General features: G+C 37.1%; 2 protein-coding genes and 1 pseudogene across 2 annotated transcripts; 2 read left to right on the forward strand and 1 right to left on the reverse strand.

Annotated features, from left to right (window-relative positions):
• On the forward strand, positions 1-9,525 carry LOC118344654 (annotated as a pseudogene).
• A 901-nt stretch (positions 9,526-10,426) lies between these two features.
• On the forward strand, positions 10,427-19,474 carry LOC109022126 (NAD kinase 2, chloroplastic-like). The gene is made up of 8 exons (XM_035685948.1): positions 10,427-10,835; positions 12,533-14,482; positions 15,293-15,414; positions 15,514-15,655; positions 15,737-15,961; positions 16,513-16,587; positions 17,529-17,630; positions 18,997-19,474. The coding sequence occupies exons 1-8, from the start codon at positions 10,569-10,571 to the stop codon at positions 19,198-19,200; spliced, it is 3,087 nt and encodes a 1,028-aa protein (XP_035541841.1). The 5' UTR covers positions 10,427-10,568; the 3' UTR covers positions 19,201-19,474.
• Positions 19,475-20,596: 1,122 nt separating this feature from the next.
• LOC109015492 (1-aminocyclopropane-1-carboxylate oxidase 5-like) lies at positions 20,597-22,213 on the reverse strand. The gene is made up of 3 exons (XM_035686102.1): positions 22,082-22,213; positions 21,560-21,786; positions 20,597-21,239 (listed from the first exon to the last, which is right to left on the reverse strand). The coding sequence occupies exons 1-3, from the start codon at positions 22,181-22,183 to the stop codon at positions 20,645-20,647; spliced, it is 924 nt and encodes a 307-aa protein (XP_035541995.1). The 5' UTR covers positions 22,184-22,213; the 3' UTR covers positions 20,597-20,644.

The raw sequence follows: 22,213 nt of genomic DNA on the forward strand, positions 1-22,213 counted from the left end.
TCTCACTCCTAACAAAACCTAAAATCTCACTTTCAATTTCCCTTCCTGAACCAGCACAATCTCTCCCCTCTCTTCTTTTTGGGAGACAGATATAGAGAGAGAAGATGATGACGTCGAAGGCGTTCAAGGGGGCCAACGTTTTCATGTCGCGGAACCTCGTGCCCCCGGAGATCTTCGACAAGCTTCACGACGCGCTCAAGCAGAACGGCGCCGAGGTCTTTCTCTGCTGCGACCCTTCCCGCTCTGGCCCTAATGATTACCACATCATCTCTTCCCCCGATCACGTAATACGGATTGGATTCTTTTATTTATTTATTTTTAAGTTGCTTGAATTTGAGTTCGGATTTCTGATTTGTGGCGGTTAAATTCTCGTTTGCAGGAGAAATTTCAGGATCTTAGAGCTAAAAAGTGCAATTTGCTAGGTAGGGTTCTGAATTTACAATGTTTGATTCAGCAATTGTGTGGCCTCCTTTTGTGTTTCTGTACGCATTTGGTTATGGTTTAGGAGCTCTTGGTAGTAAAGTTTCTGAATTTGCTGTTAGTTTTTTTATTGCTACAGAATTAAAATTTTGACCCGCTCGACTGGCTATTTGCCATTTGGAAGAAAGACAAATGAGTTTTGTTATTTAAGAAAGGAAGTTAGGACTCTTTCCGTCTTCTTTGTTTCCGTCTTCTTTCTCTATTTTCTGGAGAAACAAACATAGCCTCTAACATCTAGTGATATTTAAAAGGCTTTTCACTGTGTGCTGCGCAGCCTAGCTAACCACCAGTTGTGATTTTGGAATTTATGAGGGAAATGTCGAAATATAAAATTAAGTTTAATCCGAATCTTTCAATTGCTTGGGTCATGAACTCTTTGTGGTTACTCGTTTACAGGTTTAATTTTGACGGTTTTTGCAGTTGGGTTGTTAGTTTGATTTCTTTCCAGGATAAAGGGTGCTGACTTTGAAGTTCATTTCTATGCAAGGCAGGTCCTCAATGTGTTCTTTCCTGTGCAACAGAGCATAGAGCTTTTCCTAAACAAGGGTTTGCTTGCTGCCTTGCAATGGATGGTGTCAAAGTACTTGCATCTGGTTTCGACGCAGATGAAAAGGTGCCTTGCTTATGATACATTTGTGTTTTTCTAACTTTTTTCATACAAAAACAAAAAACTGGCATCCATAAGATACATTTGTACTCATATAAAGACTCTTTACTAATTAAATGAAGATATCAATATTTTAGAATGGTTATCAAATAAGTTGCAGTTGTATTATCTTAATTTCCTTGTTTACTTCAATCCTGTGTACTTGGCCTAGGCCTTTTTTCCTTTCAATAAAATTTATTTTACCTGTCATAAAAAAAAGAAAGAAACTGCTTTGTTCACTCTACATCTTCAATAGGCATGATTTTATTCTTTTAGTGAAGTTTGTTTTTCATTTCACGTGTTACCTTTTCTCATAATGTGCAATTAAGTATGCTCACTTTTATTTTCCTGCATATGTGATTTTCTTCATTGTCAATTACTTGTGTTGAAAGACCTCTCTCTCTCTCTCTCTCCCTGCCCCAGGCAAAAATAGAAATGCTAGTGACATCAATGGGAGGAGTCCTGCATCCTAAAGCATCCTTGGATGTCAGCTTTGTCATTGCGAAGAATGTTTTGGCTGCAAAATACAAGGTTTGGTACTTTTATTTATTTATTATAGAGATTTATATCAATTCTTCTAAATTTATAGTTTATTCATGCAGATTTACAGAAATCTAAAATAGACTGGGCAAGTCAAATTATAAAATGTTCTACACTTTGACTGTGGCTCATAACTTATGCCATGCAAAAAGTGAAATTATGTGATGAGAATGTGCTGCAATTTACTCCCCCTCACCCCTCTTAAAAAAAAGAAAAGGTGTCAAGATTACATATCTTGAGGGGATGCAATCATTAGTATGGCTTGATGACTTTTACCTTTTTCAGTGGGCGTTAAATATTCTGAAGAAACCAATTGTCACAATTCAGTGGTTACAGCAATGCTGGAATGAGCATCGTGTTGTTCCTCAAGAGTCATACAGGATTCTTCCTTTTTCTGGATTGACAATTTCCTTGACCAGAATTCCAGCAGGTTGTTACGTTGGCTATCAGTTTCCTCTGTGTAACATAAACTCTTTGTTCATTGATGACGTCTGGTTGTTCTTCTCAGATGAGCGGAAGGAGATTGAGAAGCTTATCACACAAAATGGTGGAACATATTCTGCTGACCTGACCAAAATGTGCACACATTTGATTTCTGATATATCCTTTTCATGGTTCTTTAGGGAAATGCATTGGCATAAAATTACTTGAAAATCTTTCTATAAGCATGATGGTAGAAAAGTACACTTCTTAATTTTACTGACAAAGCTCTGTTTCAGACATTTGGGTTAATATCACATATTTGTTTCTTCCTTCCGCTGCAAGGCCATATTTTATGTCCCATGTTCTTGTTTACATACTTATAATTCTGCCTTTTTGGTTTATGTATAAAAATATGTACTTTTGCTGAACTAATTAAAGTATCTCCTGACATCCTTATCTCTCATTCTTCATACTGGCTGCATAAGTGAATTTCTTGACAAGACTGAATAACAAGTACAAGGTTGCCTGAAAATCTAGGCTTCGCTGCTCAATAGTCAATATGATAGCCATTGATAGGGTTGTTCATTGGCTGGTTTGGAAGGGGAATTTTCTCCCAACTGATCATGCCAGAATTGTAAGAAATAACCAGATCAAACGAGCATACCTTATAAATTGTATCAATCCTAGCTGATAATGATCTGCTTGAATTGGTAGACCTGGAGCTATGCCACTTAAAATTGAGTGTCCAATTTACTTAAAAAATCAACTACTAATTGCTATTGCCTTTTTTCTGCCTCCATCAAGATCCTCCCTTCTTTTTGATTAACTATAATAACTAAAGCAATGCCCAATGCTAAAATATCATACTATCTCAAGTTTTGGCCTGACAATCAAATCATCTACTGTACATGGTTTGGTCTAGCGTGTTGATGTAGGTGATTGAACACTAATCAAACTGAAGCTATTGTTTTATTTTAGAAATTTAGAGCCAATCAACCTAAAAACCAAACCAAGCTTCTTAATTCGGTTTGGCTCTGTTCAGTCAATTGGTTTACTGGTTTCTTTGCACATCACTACAGCAAGCAATTTTTCTCTTGCTCATCTAGCGAGCATGTCCTTGTCATCTAAAACTATTCTTCAACATCACGATATCTGCCATTTGAATTTTAGGATTCTTCAATATAAGTCTGTATATACATTTGAATTCTTGACTATTCTTAAGCTCCTGAAGGTGACAAATACAAGGTTGCTCGAAAATGGGGCCACATTCATATTGTAACTCGGAAATGGTTTAATCAATCCGTTGCTAGAAGAGGTAATACTTTCTTTCATGAGATGTAACTTCTGGTGCCTTTTGAATTCACAGCATACTGTAGTTTATTGTTCGGCTCTCTCTGCTAAAAATTTTGCACATTGTATCTGACCTTGAAATTACTTTTTGGATGAGTAGCATGTTTGAATGAGGACTCCTATCCTGTTCTGGGTGGTTCTGTATCTTCAAGTAAAAATGTAAGGAGTTGCTTGACAGTGCAGCATAGCTTAGACAAGGGTGTTGGAATTTCACAATCTGTGGCATCCTCAGCGGCTACAGATTTAAATTTGCAAGCTTCTCGTTGCACTGAAGTTTTGGAGTCAGACTTGGAAGCCACTATGTCACAGAATGTTTCTTCTGCAATTTCAGATCCTCCCGTCTTTCTTAAAGGGGGGAATTTCGAAACATCTACTGTGCATCCCAATAATGAAACTTCCCTTGATGGTTTTGTTGCCAACGATTCTCAATCCGAAGACAGTGATCTGTACTTATCGGATTGTAGAATATTACTTGTTGGGTTTGAAGTTTCTGAAATGCGTAAACTAGTCAATATGGTGCGTAGTGGTGGGGGGTCCCGCTATATGTTGTTCAATGATAGGTTGACACACATAGTAGTTGGATCTCCTTCAGAGAGGTAATCCTTCTTACTCACTTATGGAAGAACAATTATTATAAATATTTTCTAGTCTCTTTCAAAATATTCTATCTGCCAGTGCCAGTGACACTTAACATGTTTTAGCAAGTATGGAGGCTTTTGAGATCAACCTGAAGATAGTTTTATTCACACTGGCTCTCTCATATGCTTGATAATTTGGGGTATTGTATTATCTTATTTTCACTAGCTTTGTTTCTCACATGCTTTTGTAATTTCTCAGCGAGAAAAAGGAGGTAAGGAGCCTTGCAGCTCTGGGTGTCATTTATGTGGTTAAAGCCGCCTGGCTTGAAGATTGTAATCGTGATAGGAAAGAAATCCCTGTTCTGCAGAGACACATTGCCTATGATCTACTTCTTCCAAAAGGTTTGCTACTTATTAAATGAAAGTTCTTAGTTTGTATTTTTTGTTTCATAACCTAGTTCCGGCTGGACTTGTATCGTTATTTGTGACATTTATAATTTCTTTCAGTGGTTCGATTGGTAGTTTCCATCAATATTCTTTTGAGTATGTTGTACATGTTCATGTTAATTCTACATTCTGATCACATAGATTCTGTCTACTCCACAAAAGGAACTGTGACAGGAATGGCCGGTATAAATCAAAGCAAAGACTCCATTTCTCATCTAAGCATGCCATCCGATGAGTTACTGGGGAGTGTGAACTCTGAAATTGGATTACCTTCATTGGAAAGAAACAGGGAAGAGAGGTCAGAAATCAGCAGAGACAGTTCTCTTAAAGCAATGACAAGACAAAGTCAAGTCCCTGTTGTGAATGATAAAAGTAACAGTCGACTGAGTGACAAAAATAAAGGTCGACTGAACATGCAACATGATTCCAGTGCTAAAAATGGAAAGCCATCAAGTGTATTCAAGGGAAGAGTATTTTGCTTTTCAAATTCCTTTCCTGAAGATAGGGTAAGTTGTTAAATTTCATGCTTTGAAAGGATTGATTTTTCACAACATGAACTGTGGCCTTGGCATAATTATTGTCATTTGGAAGTTCAACAATATGTTTCTGGTTGTAAATATTTTTTTGATAGGTAAAATAAATTTTATGGAAAAGAAAAATAGGCGTAACCCAAGTACATAGTGGGTATACAATGAGAAAACCTAATTACAAGTTAGGGACTAGAAATGGATACAAGAAAGTCATTGAAACTAGCCCCGTTGAGAACAATGACAGAAGCCCATAAATACAATCTGGTTGTAATATTAATGTTAACCTTTTCTGTTGTGGAAAAAACTTGCGCAGGTAATTTTAGAAAATTGTGGAAGTAATTAATGATTTACAAAATAGTATCCATGAAAGGTTGCAAAAGAAAAAAAAAGTGCATTATCCGAAGGACTCAGAATGTCAAATCTGAACTTGCAAACCTATCTACAACTGAAGGCCTCTTTACCTATCTTTAGAATCCTATAATCAATTGTTGTAATATGAACTTATTTTATAGGCTTCAGTATCCAAATTTCGCAATTTTTCATCATAGGATTTGTATTAGGGATGTTGAAGATCTCTCTTTCTCTGTCTCTCCCTCTCCCTCTCTCTCTCTCTCTCTACCCACACACACTCTCACAGTCACATGCACCCCTATGTATATGTATCATAATTCAAGTTGGCATTACAAAATATTAAATGATATTTTACAGATAGGATTATACCCTGGAAGCAGCTGTGGACGTGTTATTTACCTCTGAGAACTTGATTGCTTATTTTGCACTTTCAAGCATGCAGTATCTGGGCTTTGTTCTAAGGGTTTTATTTTATTTTTTCATTTTTCCAAACATGTCTAACTGTTAGCTCTGATTTCTTCTCCCAGAGATTTGAAATTGTTCAATGGGTAGTTCAAGGAGGAGGAAAGGTAGTGGATGATAATGCAAAACAAAGAGTGCACTTCATCATCGAGTGTCATGGTGTGATACCCAGGCCTATAGATGATTCCCCAACCATGTCTGTATCAAGTCACTGGATACGGTCTTGTTTGGAGGTATGCTTGGCGAATGTATATGCATTGTTTCTTTATTAAAATTTACCATGTGTAGAATTGCCAATTGACAAATCTTTGAATCATTAAACTTGAATATGGAGTTGTCAGATATGTAACACAAGAAATGTATGTACATCCATGATCTACCAACAAGATGTTCAATAACATATCAGTGGCGAGGAGAGAAAAGAAGAGGAATTTGTATACTTTTTTGTTGGGATTCTTAATTGCAGATAAAAGTTGAGATATGGAGTGGTTGGAGGTAAAAAGCTAAGCACAAATGTGAAGTGATTTTGACAGAGATGCCAAATGATTTTTTTGGTGCAATGTTTCAACAAGTTACAAGTTTAGGAAAGAACTTGTGTTGAACCAGTCTTTTGTCTTCCTTCTCTCACTTTCTTCCAACAAAAAGAAAGAAAAATGAAAACACAACAAAAACAAAATAAAAGCAAAAAAGAAACCAGAAAAACAGCACACACACAACATAACATAAAAACATATCTTCCTTCTCTCTCTTTTTATTTTGCTTATTTTCTGGAAAATTAAAGGCCCATAGAATGTATGGGTCTTTCTGTGTGCAACTCACCAAAAAAGGAAAGTGTGTATGTTTTATATAATTATGTTTCTAAAGGAAGAAGTGTTGCTTGAGATCATTGGTTAGTTCCTCTTTTGGTTATCCAACAAGATTACACACGTTCCCTAACCTTATGTAATTTTATAGCTTCTGCCGTCAACATATCTGTTGTTGTGAATACTAACTCAGAAGTAGTGAACTATGAAGTTTCTTGATATTAACTCATTGAAAATCTTGTTACTGCTGCTGCTGTCTTCTGCTGACATTCGTTTCTTTTTCCTTCAACTCAATCACCTTCGTTATCAGTAATTGAAATGTTAGCTAGATTTCAATCATCATCTTCTATTACCATCTTACCAACAAGTGCTGATGGGATTAAAGCGTCTATATTGAAGGATGAATGCTTGCTGGATGTTGGTAGTCACATTCTATACTCTCCACTTCCCTGCCGGATTCCCTTGCCTGGGTTTGAGAGATTTCGATTCTGTGTTTCACAATATGAGGAGAAAGATAGACTGCTACTACGGAACTTGTGTTTTGTTCTTGGAGCTAAATTTTCAGAAAAACTGAGTAAAAAGGTTACCCATTTATTATGCAAATTCACGAATGGACCGAAGTATGAGGCTGCTTGTAAATGGGGGATATGGTCGATCACATCCAATTGGATCTATGAGTGTATCAGGCAGGTATGTTTTTATGTTGTGTGTGTGCTGTGTCTTATGGGTGTGATTTCTTTTTCTTTGATTGTGTTTGAGCATATGGTTCGGTACGTGCATGCACAAATGCATACTTTTAAGCGGATGGGTAGGATTAGACTATCTAGGGGAGCCAGGCAATTCTATCTGAGGAACTTGGCAGAATAGTGCCGGCACTTTTGGAGAAGTCCTACCTCACAATGCAGCTCATAGTGTAAATGTGTTAGTGTATCCCACAAGAAGGGGGGAGGGGGTTGAGCCTATTTTGCGTTCTTGAAATTGATAACATTATGTTTGGATACTGTTTTTAATTCTTTGACAGAATGAAGTTGTTGCTCTGGATCCATTTTGCCCAAGAGAAGTTACTATTCAAGACCGAGAAGCAGGATTGTGCACCCTGAGTCAGTTTCCTACACAAGCTGTGCCGGTAATATCCAGAGATGGTGCCTCCCAGTTTTCTAGTCAATCTCAAAACCTAGGAAACACACAAACCCAGTGTACTGTTAGTAGAAATGACAGCTTTAAGGAATTGCCTAAACAATCAAGTGTTTGCAACAAAAGGGCAAGGCTTTTGGAAAATGATGACCAAAAGAGTCTGCCTCTCTCTGGGGTATGTTTACGTGATCCTATCTGCAATAAGAATCCCGCTGGAGATAATATATCTAAAGATAATGGGGAAGTATCACATGCTGTTCCTGATGTGGCTGCTGCTATTGAGGACTTGTTGGAGCAGACTAGTAAGGTAGAAAATAGTGATGATTCATTGAGATCTTTGTTGATAATCGAATTTATTGCTCTGACTTATTTGCTGAATGTTTTCTTCATTAGATTCATGAGCAGAAATCTCCAGGGAGGACTGAATGTGATAAAGGTGTATCCTCATATTTTTTAACATTTATTACGTGTATCCTTATACTACCAATGGCAAATCAGTTTATCCTTGATGTTAGGACAGCTTTTCTCACCTGATTATTCAGCCCTTGGCCAAGAACATTCAGATACTCGTGCTGTAATTGGGTTATCTACACACTGGTTAAACAGGTAACCTCCTCTCTAAGCATCCTAATCCTTGTTGAAATTTTATTTAATTAGTTTTGTTTAATTATCACAAAGAATTATAATCAACCCTTTCCCAAGTGTGGCTCTGTTCTAACTGACTAAATTCTTCAGTTCCTAGAAATGACTTTGGAAACCAATTCTTTATCCAAAGAAAATAATCCTTCCTAAACCATAATGCTGGAGCCTACAATTTGTTTCTCATCTTCCTTTGACTCAGGCATCAAGCTTATGAATGTTTCAGGACTGGGAAAGATGATGACATCGGCAATCCTTCTGGAGGTGCATGTGCAGGAATATATGACGGTTTTAGTGAAACACAAACGGAGTCTCAGGTTTCAGCACTGACTCATCTGGAGTTTATTTGTTGTTTGCATTGTTAAAAATAGGGTGGTTGTGAAATATGCTTAAATATATACAGGGGAAAAAAGTTCATGTGCTAGTAGTGTATCAGCTTTCAGAGGAAAGAAAACATATTGTCAACCTTGGGTTATATTAATTAGCACATTTAGACTGATCTTGGCATCTCAAGGCCATTTAAGACTTCCATTTTGATGTTAGTGCTGAAATTTTGCTCTTGCAGGTTGTCGGTTATGAAGAAGATTTGTCAGGCAGGCAAATGCTTATAGACAGAGTTCGGACGCGAAGTAGCCTGGCTTGAAGTACTAGAATAGCCCGATGATGGTAATAGAGAAGCATTTGCTGTCTTGCATCGAGTTTGTAATCTTGCGGAGCTGCACAAAGTGGAGGAAAAGAAGCTAACCAGTCAAGATGAGGTTAAGATGGCATCTGTAAGCTTTATATCCATCCACCTTGTATTATAAAGCAAGAACATTTATGTGATCTATATAGGTGATGGAGCAGCATTCCATAGTATTAGGTTGAAAGAAATGATGCGTGGATATCTATCCAAAGCATTCCATGCTGTAATTAACATCTTTGGAATCCCATTTTGTTAAATTCATTCACTCCTAAGAAATACTCAGAATGATTTTATTGAAACTCAAGCATGAAAAGTGCAATATTTTTTTCCAACAAAGGATGTAATGTCAGCACTATTTTGTGGTCTTCTGTTTCTGGGAGGTGTACCTTTTTGTGGAGAAATGCTGTAAGATTATAATATGATTGATGAAGGGATGACTACCGTACTTCAACAACCTAGTTACTGCCTGCCTTCTACAAGTACAAGAGGTACCTTCCTATCCTCTTTTTAACTAAAAGCAGAAATTCCTATTTACTTATCCAAGAATTTAGTGGATGGAGATAAGAAAATTATAATTTTGTATTTTTTCTTTTAATTTATTTACAATCTTGATTATATTTACAATTAGAGTCACAAGACATATTTTAAAATCACCTTTTAAATTAAATTTCAGGAGAAATTTCATAGCAAAAACAAAATTAACGTAGTTATACGTAATTCATAAGACTTATTTTATAATAAGAATAATTTTATTCATTATTTTTATACTATACATCTATTTTTATATTTTTATACTATACATCTATTTTTATTTTTTATTTAATAAGTATATGGTATAGAGATGGATATAATGAGTAGAAAAAGTTAATTATTTTAACAAAATATGATGAGTAGTGTCAATGTAAGCAGCCGGATAGAAGGACTCTTATAATAAAATCAATTTTACAATTTTATATATTATGTTAAACTAGTGAAGTTATAAATTTGTTTATGTAAAATTCACGTGAAGAATTACTCTTTCGAGCTAGTTTGGGTAATGTAATATTATTTATTATTTTATTATATTAATTTTTATCTATTTTTTATTATTATTTAATATTCTATTATTATTTTTTTACTATCATTCATGAAATATCTGAATCATCTAACTACCCAATCACAGCCTAAATTGAGCCGAAATGAAAGACTTTATTTCAGTTCTCAACATAGCTATCTTCTGCATGAAAGAAAAAGAGGACAAAAAGTACGAGAGAGCAAGATAAAATTGTGGATATATAAATCGTGGTTGTGGAGCATAAAGAGATCACATCAACGAACTCGATGCCAAACCGAACTTGAAGAAGGAATGAAATATGAGAGTCCAGACAGAAAAAGCGGAAACAAATCCAAGAGGCGATGTCCTCCACATCTATATTTTCTCATCTTCCAAACACCAAATATCCATACGATATAAAAATAATAAAATAATAAATATATATATAAAGAAGTTGATTCACATACATGGTGGCATGTCGCTTCTTGTGCCACATGGCAATCGCCGTCGTCGACATGAACTGCTCCTCCCCGGCCAGCGGAAGGTCATCACCTTCATCATCTGTGGCTTCCCATTTTTGTTGCTCTAAGCCATTTCAGTTCTCGGTTGGTAGTACCAAGCTCTACGGGTTCGAGTTGCAGAGGAAGAAGGACTTGTTGAAGAGGCGGCTTAAGTTCGTAGTCAGTGCGGAACTCTCTAAGCCATTTTCCCTCAGTTTCAGTCTGGACTCTCAGGTTTCTTGCTCACACCGCCATTCATTCAGCTGTTTGTTGTTGTTGTTGTTCTCTTTTTTTTGGAGTTCTTCGAGCTCTTGGGTGTTGAATGAACTTTGAGAGAGCTGAGGATAATACTTTTTGGGGAAATTTGGTAGCTGAAGATGTGGGTTATTTTGGGCTTTTAGAAATTGTAATCGGTTTGATTAAGGATGCGTTTGGGTAGTGGTATTCTCGGGTATTCGGTAAATAGTAATGAAAAAGGAACGATAGAATATTGAATAATAGTGAATAGTAGTAAAAAATAGGTGAAAAGTAATAATATTACGCTTTGACAGAGTTATGATAGAATTGTGGCCACTTTCACTAATGGAGGTCATTTTGGTTAGAGATTAGGAAAAACTAATCTGTTAGTTGGGGGCTTATGCATTAGCGGTGATGTAGTTGGTTGTCTTTGCATTGGGAATGCTGGTATTATTAAATAATGATATGAATTGAAGTGTAGGAAAGCCTACAGTGAGTTATTCCACCACTTTGCTTTGAATTGTTTTCGATCATTGCAAACTAAAGCAGTCGTCTATTTTTTCATTTCTTTGTGGCTATTCACTTTGCAAACTAGTAACTGGACCTCTAAATCTTACATAACCTTAATCTCCATTTGGCAGGTAAAAATTGTTAATTCTGATATATAAGTAAAATCATATAGTAATAATGTCAAAGCTACAAGAACAGGCGGTGAGAATCCCAAAAAATAGCTATAGGTGCTACAGTGCGGTGAAAAAAGAAAAAAGTTGGTAAATTCATAAGCTTAGCCAAATAAATGGTTTGGTCATGGGTTTTCTTGGCTAATTGGGTACTCAGAAAGGGGCCGTAATGAAGGTGGTTAATGAAGTTGTCCAAAATTATATAGACAGCTTTAATTTATCTGTTTTAGTGGGTCATTGCAACAGGGGGGAGAATGTTGTTGCAGACTATTGTGGGAATTCGTCAAAGAACTCAATTTTCTCATCCTCAGTCATGATAGTTTGTCAACTCCGGGTTTTAGACAAAGCAAGAAGATAGTTGGATGGAGTGGATCGGCCAGGTTGGCATTTGGGCAACATGCAAGGCTCATGGGGTGGGATGGTAGATTAGAGGCTGGGGAATACTGGTGCAACACATGTGGTGTAAGGATGCAAGGTGGGTGAGACTCATGCACAGGTCAAATTGGTTAGTTGGGAATGGTAGATCGGCCGGTGAGTGTAGGGACACGTGAAGTGTGGTTTTGGTCTAAAAAAGGGTATATCAGCCTTCAATCATTGTAAAAGCCAAGAACAACATAAACTCTAAGAAAATGGTAACTATGTCTTGTGAGGGAAGGGGGAGGAGGAGAGGGGAGTGAGGGAGGTGCTGGACCTCCTCTCTCCTCTCAGGGGAGTGTCTGTGGGAGAGTTTTAGAAAGAGAAGGGTCTTCCTTCATCAGGTTATGTTTCTGTATGTCTTACGTGGAAAAATTGTTTGCCGTGCGGCACCTTTGCCTTACAAAGTTACAATGCCATTGTTGGTCATTTTATCCAAATTTAAGCACTAATTTCCCCCCCCTCTATGTTATATCGTTTTCCAAATCATCCCGGTTTGATGCTTTATTGACTGTTTTCTTTCATGTATTCAATTTAGATTTAATGATTCTAAGGTGAGTTTCTTGTCCTGGCCTGACACTGATTTATTTGGATGTGAAGACCTTCCAGTCTCATGACCCGTCACAGGTGCCTTGGATTGGTCCAGTTCCTGGGGATATTGCAGAGGTTGAGGCATATTGCAGAATCTTTAGAACCGCTGAGCAGCTTCATACTTCTGTAATGGACACATTGTGCAATCCATTGACTGGCGAATGTAGCGTTTCATATGATTTCACATCTGAGGAAAAACCACTATTGGAAGATAAAATCGTCTCTGTGCTTGGTTGCATAGTGTCCCTCCTTAACAAAGGGAGAGAGGATGTCCTTTCTGGAAGATCCTCGATTCGAAAGTCCTTTCGGTTCGAAGATGTAAACTTAGTGGAGGATAATCTTCCTCCACTTGCCATTTTCCGGCGTGAGATGAAAAGGTGTTGTGAGAGTTTGCACATTGCTCTTGAAAACTATTTGATGCCTGATGATGATCGAAGCTTGGATGTATGGAGGAAACTTCAGAGACTGAAGAATGTCTGCTATGATTCTGGATTTGCCCGTGGGGAGAATTATCCACTCCATACTCTCATTGCGAATTGGAGTCCTGTTTATTTTTCCACTTCTAGAGAGGACATAGGGTCCAAAGATTCTATAGTAGCTTTTTGGAGGGGTGGTCAGGTAACAGAAGAAGGTCTGAAGTGGCTGGTGAAGAAAGGATACAAAACCATTGTGGATCTTAGAGCAGAGACTGTCAAGGACGATTTTTATAAAGCAGCCATAGATGATGCTGTTTTGTCTGGGAAAATTGAACTGGTTAAAATTCCTGTTGAAGTTGGGACCGCGCCATTAATGGAGCAGGTCAAAAAGTTTGCATCTTTAGTTTCAGATTGCAGCAAAAAGCCCATATATCTTCATAGTAAGGAGGGAGTAAGGAGAACTTCTGCCATGGTCTCCAGATGGAGGCAGTACATGACTCGCTGTTCACAGCAGTTAGTCTCTAGTCAATCACATGCTCCCAATGTTTTGTTATCAAGAGATGCAGATGGAATGAGAAAAATGCAGGAGTCTTGCATTATTGAAGAAAGTGTCCTCCTGGAAACTGAGAGCGAGTTACTGCAAGAGTCTTTGGGTTCAAATGGAGTACCCTATGGAAAGGTCTCTCTATACAAGGGTAAGAAAATTCGAAGCAGTAATGGGGCCCACAACAGCCTTGTTTCTGTCCAAGCTATGCCATCAGTAGAATTAGTTGATAATGGAGTAGGATCACTTGCAAACTTCAACATGAAAATGGATCCTATGAAGGCTCAGGTTCCTACTTGTGATGTTTTCTCCAAAAAAGAAATGTCCAGATTTTTTAGGAGTAGAAAGATCTCGCCTTCTACATATTTTTTTAATCATCAATTGAAGAGGTTGGAAACATTACCAGTTTCTAGAGAGGTGTATAATGGGACAAATTTGAAAGATGATATTGTTCATACTGATACTGTAATGCGGCCTCTGGAGTCTGGAAGTTCAAATGGATCACTCAATGGAAGAAATCTATCGCCAGAGCCCCATAAATCATCTGCTGACAATGGGAAGCATTTGACTGGCGATAGTTTGGTTTCGGTTGTGAATGGACTGGACCAAGTGGAAAGGTCTTCTGTATTGACCGAAACTAATATCTCTACCACTGTGACAAATGACTTCAATGAGCATCTAAGATCCACATCTTTATTGGAGGATCGTTTGAGCAATGGTGGAGCTGCCTTAGTTTCGGCCAATGGTGATCTGGGGCCAATTGAAGGTAATATGTGTGCTTCTTCAACTGGGGTTGTAAGAGTGCAGTCAAGAAAGAAAGCGGAGATGTTTTTAGTTCGAACAGATGGATACTCTTGTACCAGAGAAAAGGTGACGGAATCCTCCTTGGCCTTCACTCATCCTAGTACCCAGCAGCAGATGCTTATGTGGAAATCGACACCAAAGACTGTATTGTTGTTGAAGAAACTGGGGCAAGAGCTCATGGAAGAAGCTAAAAAGGTACCAATACAAAATATTGTTTGCAAATGCCTAAGAGTTTATATGTGGAACTCAATCTTTTTAGTGAAAAAAGATGTGTTTCTGCTGTTTTTTCCCCAATTTCATTGCTTTTTATGTTTTCAACTTATTGAGGTTTTCCCTTGAACAAAAAGCCTATTGTTGGTATTGTGATTTTGTAAAAACAAGTATTTTTGGTTCCAATACTGCAAGAGAATATACTCACTCCATCTCATCATTGATGGGAGTTCACAGATGGCACCATTTGAGTGAAGAAAAATAGACATTACTTTTTTCTTAAAATCCTTAGATGGGTCAAGAAAGGTGTTTCAAGTTAAAAAAGAAAAATGAAGGCTCGTATATTATTAAAAATTCACGGTAATATGGAAAGGTAAATCAATAAATGCTTTCTTTTTTAGAAACTCCATATATTTTGGGAGAACACAGAAGGGAGAGCACCTCATTTCTTTGGAACCTAGAGAGTATCATCTATATATATATATATAACAACATAGGCAATAGGGTTGTGTTATCTTATCATGTTACTGACAATAGAGTAATAATAAAATTTTGTTTTGAACTTGAAATTAAGTACTAAATTAATCAGCATATATTCTTAGTGGAACTTCTCTCAGGTAATGGGATGTCTTGCGTAGCAATTGAATTCAAGAGGACAACCTATTGTCTAATTCTGTGGGTATACTAAAGGATATCTGTCTCAACCATAAGTGATTATGTGAACCTCCTCCATATTCACTCATTCAATCTTTGCATAGCTATTTTTCAACTGGATTTATTGCATATCATTTGCAGGTTGCCTCTTACTTATATTACCAAGAGCAAATGAATGTTCTTGTGGAACCTGATGTGCATGACATATTTGCTAGAATTCCAGGGTTTGGATTTGTTCAGACCTTTTATAGTCAGGACACCAGGTACTGAAACTCTTTGTTTTAAGAAAAACAACATTGAAGATTTTGTTAATATTCCTCTACTTCAGGAGTTTGTTGACATGTTGGATGTCCTTAATGCAGCGATCTACATGAGAGGGTTGATTTTGTGGCATGCTTGGGTGGAGATGGGGTTATACTCCATGCATCAAATCTATTTAGAGGTGCTGTTCCTCCTGTTGTATCATTTAATCTTGGATCTCTTGGATTTCTGACTTCCCATACTGTAAGATTCTTAACTCAACTTTGGAGTTCTCTTTTCACACGGTCATTTTTTTTATTTACTTGTCATATTTCTTTGATATAGTTTGAAGACTATAAGCAGGACTTAGGACAAGTCATCCACGGAAATAACACGCTTGATGGTGTCTATATAACTCTTAGAATGCGTCTTCGATGTGAAATTTTTCAAAAGGGTAAAGCAGTGCCTGGGAAAGTATTTGATGTTCTTAATGAGGTCGTTGTTGATCGGGGTTCTAATCCATATCTCTCAAAAATTGAATGCTATGAGCATGACCGACTCATAACCAAGGTGAGGTTGGTGAATTCATTTTTAATATTGAAAAAAACCTGTTCTAAAACTATATGTTCATGCCTTAACTCTTATGTGAACCGAGGAGTTGTTACTTGCTCTCTCTAATCACAGGAAGACAGAAGTCTAACATTTATTTAATGGGAACATACACTTGCCATCTTCAAATTAATAGGTGTTTGACACTTTGCATTCCAGATTTTGCCAAAACTAACATATTGTACCCTCCAGCCATCGTCTTCTATCAAATAGCACCCTTTGTTAAGATCCGATGATCAAGATTGTGTTTCATTATCTATTTTCGCTATCTTAAGGCTGGATTCGGATAAATGGTGCTATTTGACAAAGGTAGCAGTTGAAGGGTGAAATATGTCAGTTTTAGGTAAGTAGTGTAAAACTCTTGTTAATTGAAGGGTGAAAAGTGTATCCCTTTGTTTAATTTAAAGCAGTGTCCATGATTTATGGTACATCTCACGTTTAAAACACTCATGCAGATGGAGGATAAGTTCATGGCATTGCCAGTCATTTAACGACGGTTAATATTTCTTCAGGTACAAGGTGATGGAGTTATTGTAGCTACGCCTACAGGAAGTACTGCTTACTCTACTGCTGCAGGAGGTTCCATGGTAAACAGTGCTTTGTATTTGAGTTGTATGTATAATACTTCTGGTGCCTGGATATACATACATACATACATACATACATACATGTATATATATTATATGTGTTGATTCCATGGGATTACCTTTTTTCACTAGAAGTGAGCTTTCGATGAAACAGGTTATGTCTTTGGATTTTTTATTGCTTTAATGCAAATCTCTCTCTCTCTCTCTCTCTCTCTCCCCCTCTCCCTCCCCCCCTCCCTCCCCCCTCCCTTCCTCCCTCATACCTTTTTTTAAAGGACTGATAAAATTGGAGCTTCATAGTTTGTAACTAATGAGATTGATGCAGTGTTTGGTGCATGGACTAACCATTAGAATAACTCCAGTGGTTGCATGTCAATTAAGAAAATGCATTCATCCTTTTGTATTAGCTTAGCGGACAAATTTCTCTTCTTGGTGATTGCTGTATGTCAAGTGTACCAGGAAGCAGAAAAATCACTCAAAAGACTGAATTTTGCATGACATAATGACCTCAGTAGAGAATTTAGATATTTAAGAAACTACGATTTACAATGTAATTGGTATTACGCAACAAGTTATGTTTTCTGAATGTCCATGTTGGATGTGTATCTGCATCACTTGTCTATTTTCTAGTGTATCAATGGCATATTTTTTTGATAGGTCATCAAAGGCATATTTATATCTATATATATATTATATAATTTCAAATCATGGATTTTTCTCCTATGAAGACACTTAATCAACTATCCATTATTTTTTTTTATTAATTAATTTTACTGATGTTGTGTCTATCCATTAGTGCTCAAATATTAAGAACACAATGCAGTGTAATGTGCTCTTATTTAAAAATATAAAAGTTCAGTCCAGCAGTTACAAATATTAAAATGGCTGTCTGCTGTTGCACATTATTACTATTTTTAAGGCCATCGCAAATCTAAATGCAGGTGCATCCAAATGTCCCTTGCATGCTGTTTACACCAATCTGCCCGCACTCCCTCTCATTTAGGCCAGTTATACTTCCAGATTCTGCAAGGCTGGAATTGAAGGTGATGTTGTTACCATGTCCAGGCATCCGTTATTTCATATCTTTAGCTCACAATCTGGTAGACATCTTAACAAAGATTCTGTTAACAAAAAGGTTGCATAAACTGGAAATCAATGTCAGATCCCAGTGCTTCCAACCTTTAAGAGGGAGTTGCTCTGTTTCTTTAAAAGAGAATCACTGCATGCTGGAACAAGCCAGAAGAAAATACAAATTTTATTTTCTTCACTTTTTGGTTCTTTAGGCATGTTTACAAAGCAATGATAAATGTTGGGGTGTTGGATCTAGGGATTTCATCTTGGAGTCCCACTCTCCAATGCCCACTAAACGTTCCAGCAAATGTTTAAAGGGCCCGATATTTTCTAGTCTCTGTTGTAACAGGATTCAAATGTTCTTTTATTTCCATGTTGAACTGCTCATCTGGAATCCATTAAGTGTTGGAGTACCATGCTCCTTTAATTTGGGTCCTGTACTTGATTAGTTTTGAACAGTACGCAGCGACCCTCTAAATTAAACAGTGTCTGTATATGTTTACGGGTATAGACTTGTAGATACACTTATAGAAATAATGATCTATACAGTCTTGAAACTCAACTTGGGAGCTGGTGAGCATTCTGCAGTAGAGATGTGGCTTTCTGGGAATTCTTCACTTAGGTCTATATATGTTTACAGGTATAGACTTGTAGATACACTTATAGACATAAATAGAGTCTCGAAACTCAACTTGGGAGGTGGTGAGCATTCTGCGGTACAGATGTGGTTTTCTGGGAATTTTTCGTTTAGGTCTTGATTTTCTGAGGTATATATGCCAACCAGTTTGGGCCACTCCTGAAGTATGTCCTGCTGTTGGTCATTTACCAGAGTTGGTTATCCCTCAATCCTAGAACTGGGAATCTCATAAAAACATGTTCTTATTAATTATTTTCATTACCTGTCTGATATTTATCAGCAAAATTAAGTTATTTGACTCTTTCTAATAATTAGAGAAACATATGAAAAACATAAAATAAAAACAAAAGCCAAAAGGAGCTTGTAACCCTAGTTGGGAGAGTGGTCCAAAGCATTCTCAGTTCTGCTACTTGTATTCACATTGACTTCTGTCATACTTGTAAAAAAAAGTTCTGTTATACTCGTATTCCTATAAGTGAAGTAGTTGGATGTCATCTTTTGAATGCCTTTTAGTTCTTCAAAGAAGTATCTAGGAAAGTACTAGTTTCATACCAAATTTTCTCTCTTTCTACTTTATTTTGAGTCTAAAACCATTCTGTCATCACATGAAGTAGTTTCAAGTAGCTGTTCGATCTTTTATGTCACTGGTAAAGTTTGCTTATTGATCATGGTTCTTGCTACTTTATTGTCGTATTTGGCAGATACCAGAGGATGCTAGAAGCAATGCATGGGTTTCGCTTGATGGGAAGAGAAGGCAGCAACTATCAAGGGGAGATTCAGTGCGAATATATATGAGCCAGCACCCACTTCCAACAGTAAATAAGTCTGACCAGACATGTGATTGGTTTCGCAGTTTGATTCGCTGCCTAAATTGGAACGAGAGACTAGATCAAAAAGCCCTTTGAAGCCTCTGAAATTGCAAAGAAACCTATTCTCTTTTCCACACCAGATTGAGGTTCATGTAAATTAACTGTATATTACTATATAGTACAAAGTATATAATATAATACAGAAAATATGACGTTAGAAATAGTAAGTACCATCGGTTCCCACATTGCCTCCCACATGAAGGAAGGCTACTCAATTTTCCTCCGACTTTCTTCTGTTCTATATGACAAGATGTAATTATATATATACCGTTCACTCTTGCACAGAAATAAAGATTTTTTTATTAACTCATCAATGGATCTGAAAGTTGACTGGTGCTTGTTTGACTTCCTGTATTATTTATTATTATCCTTTTAGAATATGTTAGTTAAATCTTATGTGAGATGCCATATGAAAATAATTAATTGTGTTTGGATGTTGAAGTGAGTTGAGTTGAGTTGAGTTGAGATGATAAAATATTGTTAGAATATTATTTTTTAATATTATTATTATTTTAGGATTTGAAAAAATTGAATTGTTTATTATATTTTGTGTTAAAATTTGAAAAAGTTGTAATGATTAGTTGAGATGAGTTGAAAGTAGTTAACTAATCAAACTATAAAGGATCTATAGATTACGTGCAGGGGAAATGATTTTCATATTATTTTTTTGGTTGCAAATTTCATATTGATCATTGAAACATTATTATTTCTGATACAGTTTCTGTTTGTGCCTTCGATAATGCTTCAATTATTTGGTGCCTGCTTCATTCATCATGTAGTGAAACATGCTCGGTTCTCTCTCTCTCTCTCTCTCTCAAATTATTTGTCCCTTCTAATTTCCTTCCATTCATGAGACAATTGAGGAATTCTACTCATCAGGAACTATTTACTTTCACACCCCTCACTTGTAGCTTTTTCATAGGGTGTAGGGGTATTTTTCATAGAGTGGGAGTGTTTTTCATAAGGTGTGGGGTGTGAACTGGTAGTGAATAGTGACTGATGAGAATAATTTTTCTTTCACTACTTGCTATTTTTTGAAATTATGCTGTGGCGCAAGCTGACATACTGGAAGGAGCGTTTTTCCCCTCTTCCCCCCGCCCCCCTTTCCTTCTGAACAGGTACCGGAAGAAACTTAACTGGTTCAAGCTGAAAAGGAAAACCTCGGAAACAATACCTAAAGCACAATTTATGTGGTTATATTATATAGAAAAAACCTTATTAGGTGCATTTAAGCATCCATTGATTGCACAAGAAGAAAGCAAACGGCAATCTAAAACAAACAAGCTAATACTCACGTTAGCTTTCTTCCCTCCCTGAAGATGCTATTAAGAGGAAGAGAAGCCAGTGGTATGTTTGCCAGAAGGCAAATCTTTATCATCAAGACCATAACAAAAAAAAAAAAAAAAAAAACACACCAGAACCTTATGTGTAATCTTCTAATCGGTATATTATGAAGTTCAATCCTTTTGAGATTTTCTTCTTACATGGCTCTCACGGCTTGGAACCTGGGTTCTTTGGGGAGGAACTTCTGCTCAGCATAAACAGACATGTAGTCAGCAAACACAAACTTGGGGTAAGTTCTATCCACTTCTTGCTTGAGATTCTCCACTAACTGAGGTGCAGGGGATATGGTGGCCTTAAGGGAAGGATTATAAAAGGAAGCAACTGATCTCCTGTTCCCATCTGGAGTAGCCAAAACCCGGTGCCAAACGCTCTTATATCGACCATTGCTCAAGACCTCGACCTGATCTCCAGTGTTGATGACAATGGCATTGGGAACTGGTTGAACATCGATCCATTGGCCTTCTTTAAGGATTTGAAGACCTCCCACCTTGTCATCTTGGAAGAGAAGGATGACACCTCCGGCGTCGGTGTGAGCTCGGAGACCATTCACTAGCTCTGGTTGTGGACATGGGGGATAGTGGCTCACCTTTGTGCCAAAGAAGGCACTGTCTTCTTCCCCATCAAATGCCTTCTTGATGTATCCCTTTGGTAAGCCCAAATTCTCTTCCATCACTTCCATGACCTTGATGGCCAACTTCTTCAGTTCTGCTCGGTATTCAGCCATGGTTTCCCTGTCATCAGCATCACAAGCCAAATGATGATATCAGCTCGGTTCTGTTACAATAATTACTTGAGAAGTTTTTTGTCATCTCACGTGCTTTTGGCTTGCAAGTGATCAATGTTAACACATCAAAAAAGTTTCTTTAGAAATTAAAGCAAAAAATTTTGAGCATGAATTTCATAAATGACTTTGCTCTTTACAGTTTGTCAGCAGCAGAACGAGATCAGGTTTTATGAACTTGTGTAAAGTTTGATCATCAGAGTCTTCATTGTGTTTTCCCCTCAATTTCAGCTTAGAAAACATCAAGAAATTTATATATGCAGCGCTTACTTGAATCCAGGGGTTTGAGATGGCCACTGGCTATTGTCTAGGAGAGTGAGGACATCTTCCCAGTCCACATTCTCCACATTGTTGCCGTTCTTCTTTTCAGCTATTTCCTTCAACAGCTTCACCGGTGTTGAGTTCTTGAAATTTTCTTCTCTTTCCATCTTATAGCACTCGGAGCATACCTTCTTCACCCTTTCGAGGAGCTCCTCCGAAATTCCATGGTTCACCAGCTGCAACGCACAATAATTATTATAATGCAACCTTAAAAATTATTGTCAACATAAAGAAAAATGAATTTACCAAGATAAAAGCTACAAGAGGTTATATACATTCATATGATCTTTCATTCCTTTTAGTTATTTTTATTTCATTTGAAAACACGACTAGCCTGATCATACAATATAAGCAATAGTACTTCTGCATCCATGCATCATGATCTGCTACCATTCTTAGACACTTCTTCTGCATGTTGATTATCAGTACTTACAGATTCACTGCAATTAATTAAGAAAGTAATAGAAGTACCTGGAAGAATCCCCACTCCTCGCATCCGTTAGCAATCTCAGCCATTGTCTTGGCCCTCTCCTCACCACTGAGCTTTGAGAAATCAATCACTGGGATCGCCATTGAATCAAAGATCGAAGGGGCGAAAGTAGA

The sequence above is a fragment of the Juglans regia genome, chromosome 15, assembly GCF_001411555.2.
Source record: "Juglans regia cultivar Chandler chromosome 15, Walnut 2.0, whole genome shotgun sequence".
NCBI classification, from domain to species: domain Eukaryota; kingdom Viridiplantae; phylum Streptophyta; class Magnoliopsida; order Fagales; family Juglandaceae; genus Juglans; species Juglans regia.

Bases quoted from the DNA above. Each gene is read 5' to 3' on its own strand.
- LOC109022126 (XM_035685948.1), top strand. From the start codon at position 10,569: ATGGTGGCATGTCGCTTCTTGTGCCACATGGCAATCGCCGTCGTCGAC. The intron at 10,836-12,532 runs GTTTCTTGCTCA...TTGGATGTGAAG, and splicing joins GTTTCAGTCTGGACTCTCAG to ACCTTCCAGTCTCATGACCC. The intron at 14,483-15,292 runs GTACCAATACAA...TATCATTTGCAG, and splicing joins TCATGGAAGAAGCTAAAAAG to GTTGCCTCTTACTTATATTA.
- LOC109015492 (XM_035686102.1), bottom strand. From the start codon at position 22,183: ATGGCGATCCCAGTGATTGATTTCTCAAAGCTCAGTGGTGAGGAGAGG. The intron at 21,787-22,081 runs GTACTTCTATTA...TGTGCGTTGCAG, and splicing joins AGGAGTGGGGATTCTTCCAG to CTGGTGAACCATGGAATTTC. The intron at 21,240-21,559 runs GTAAGCGCTGCA...TGCTGATGACAG, and splicing joins TCTCAAACCCCTGGATTCAA to GGAAACCATGGCTGAATACC.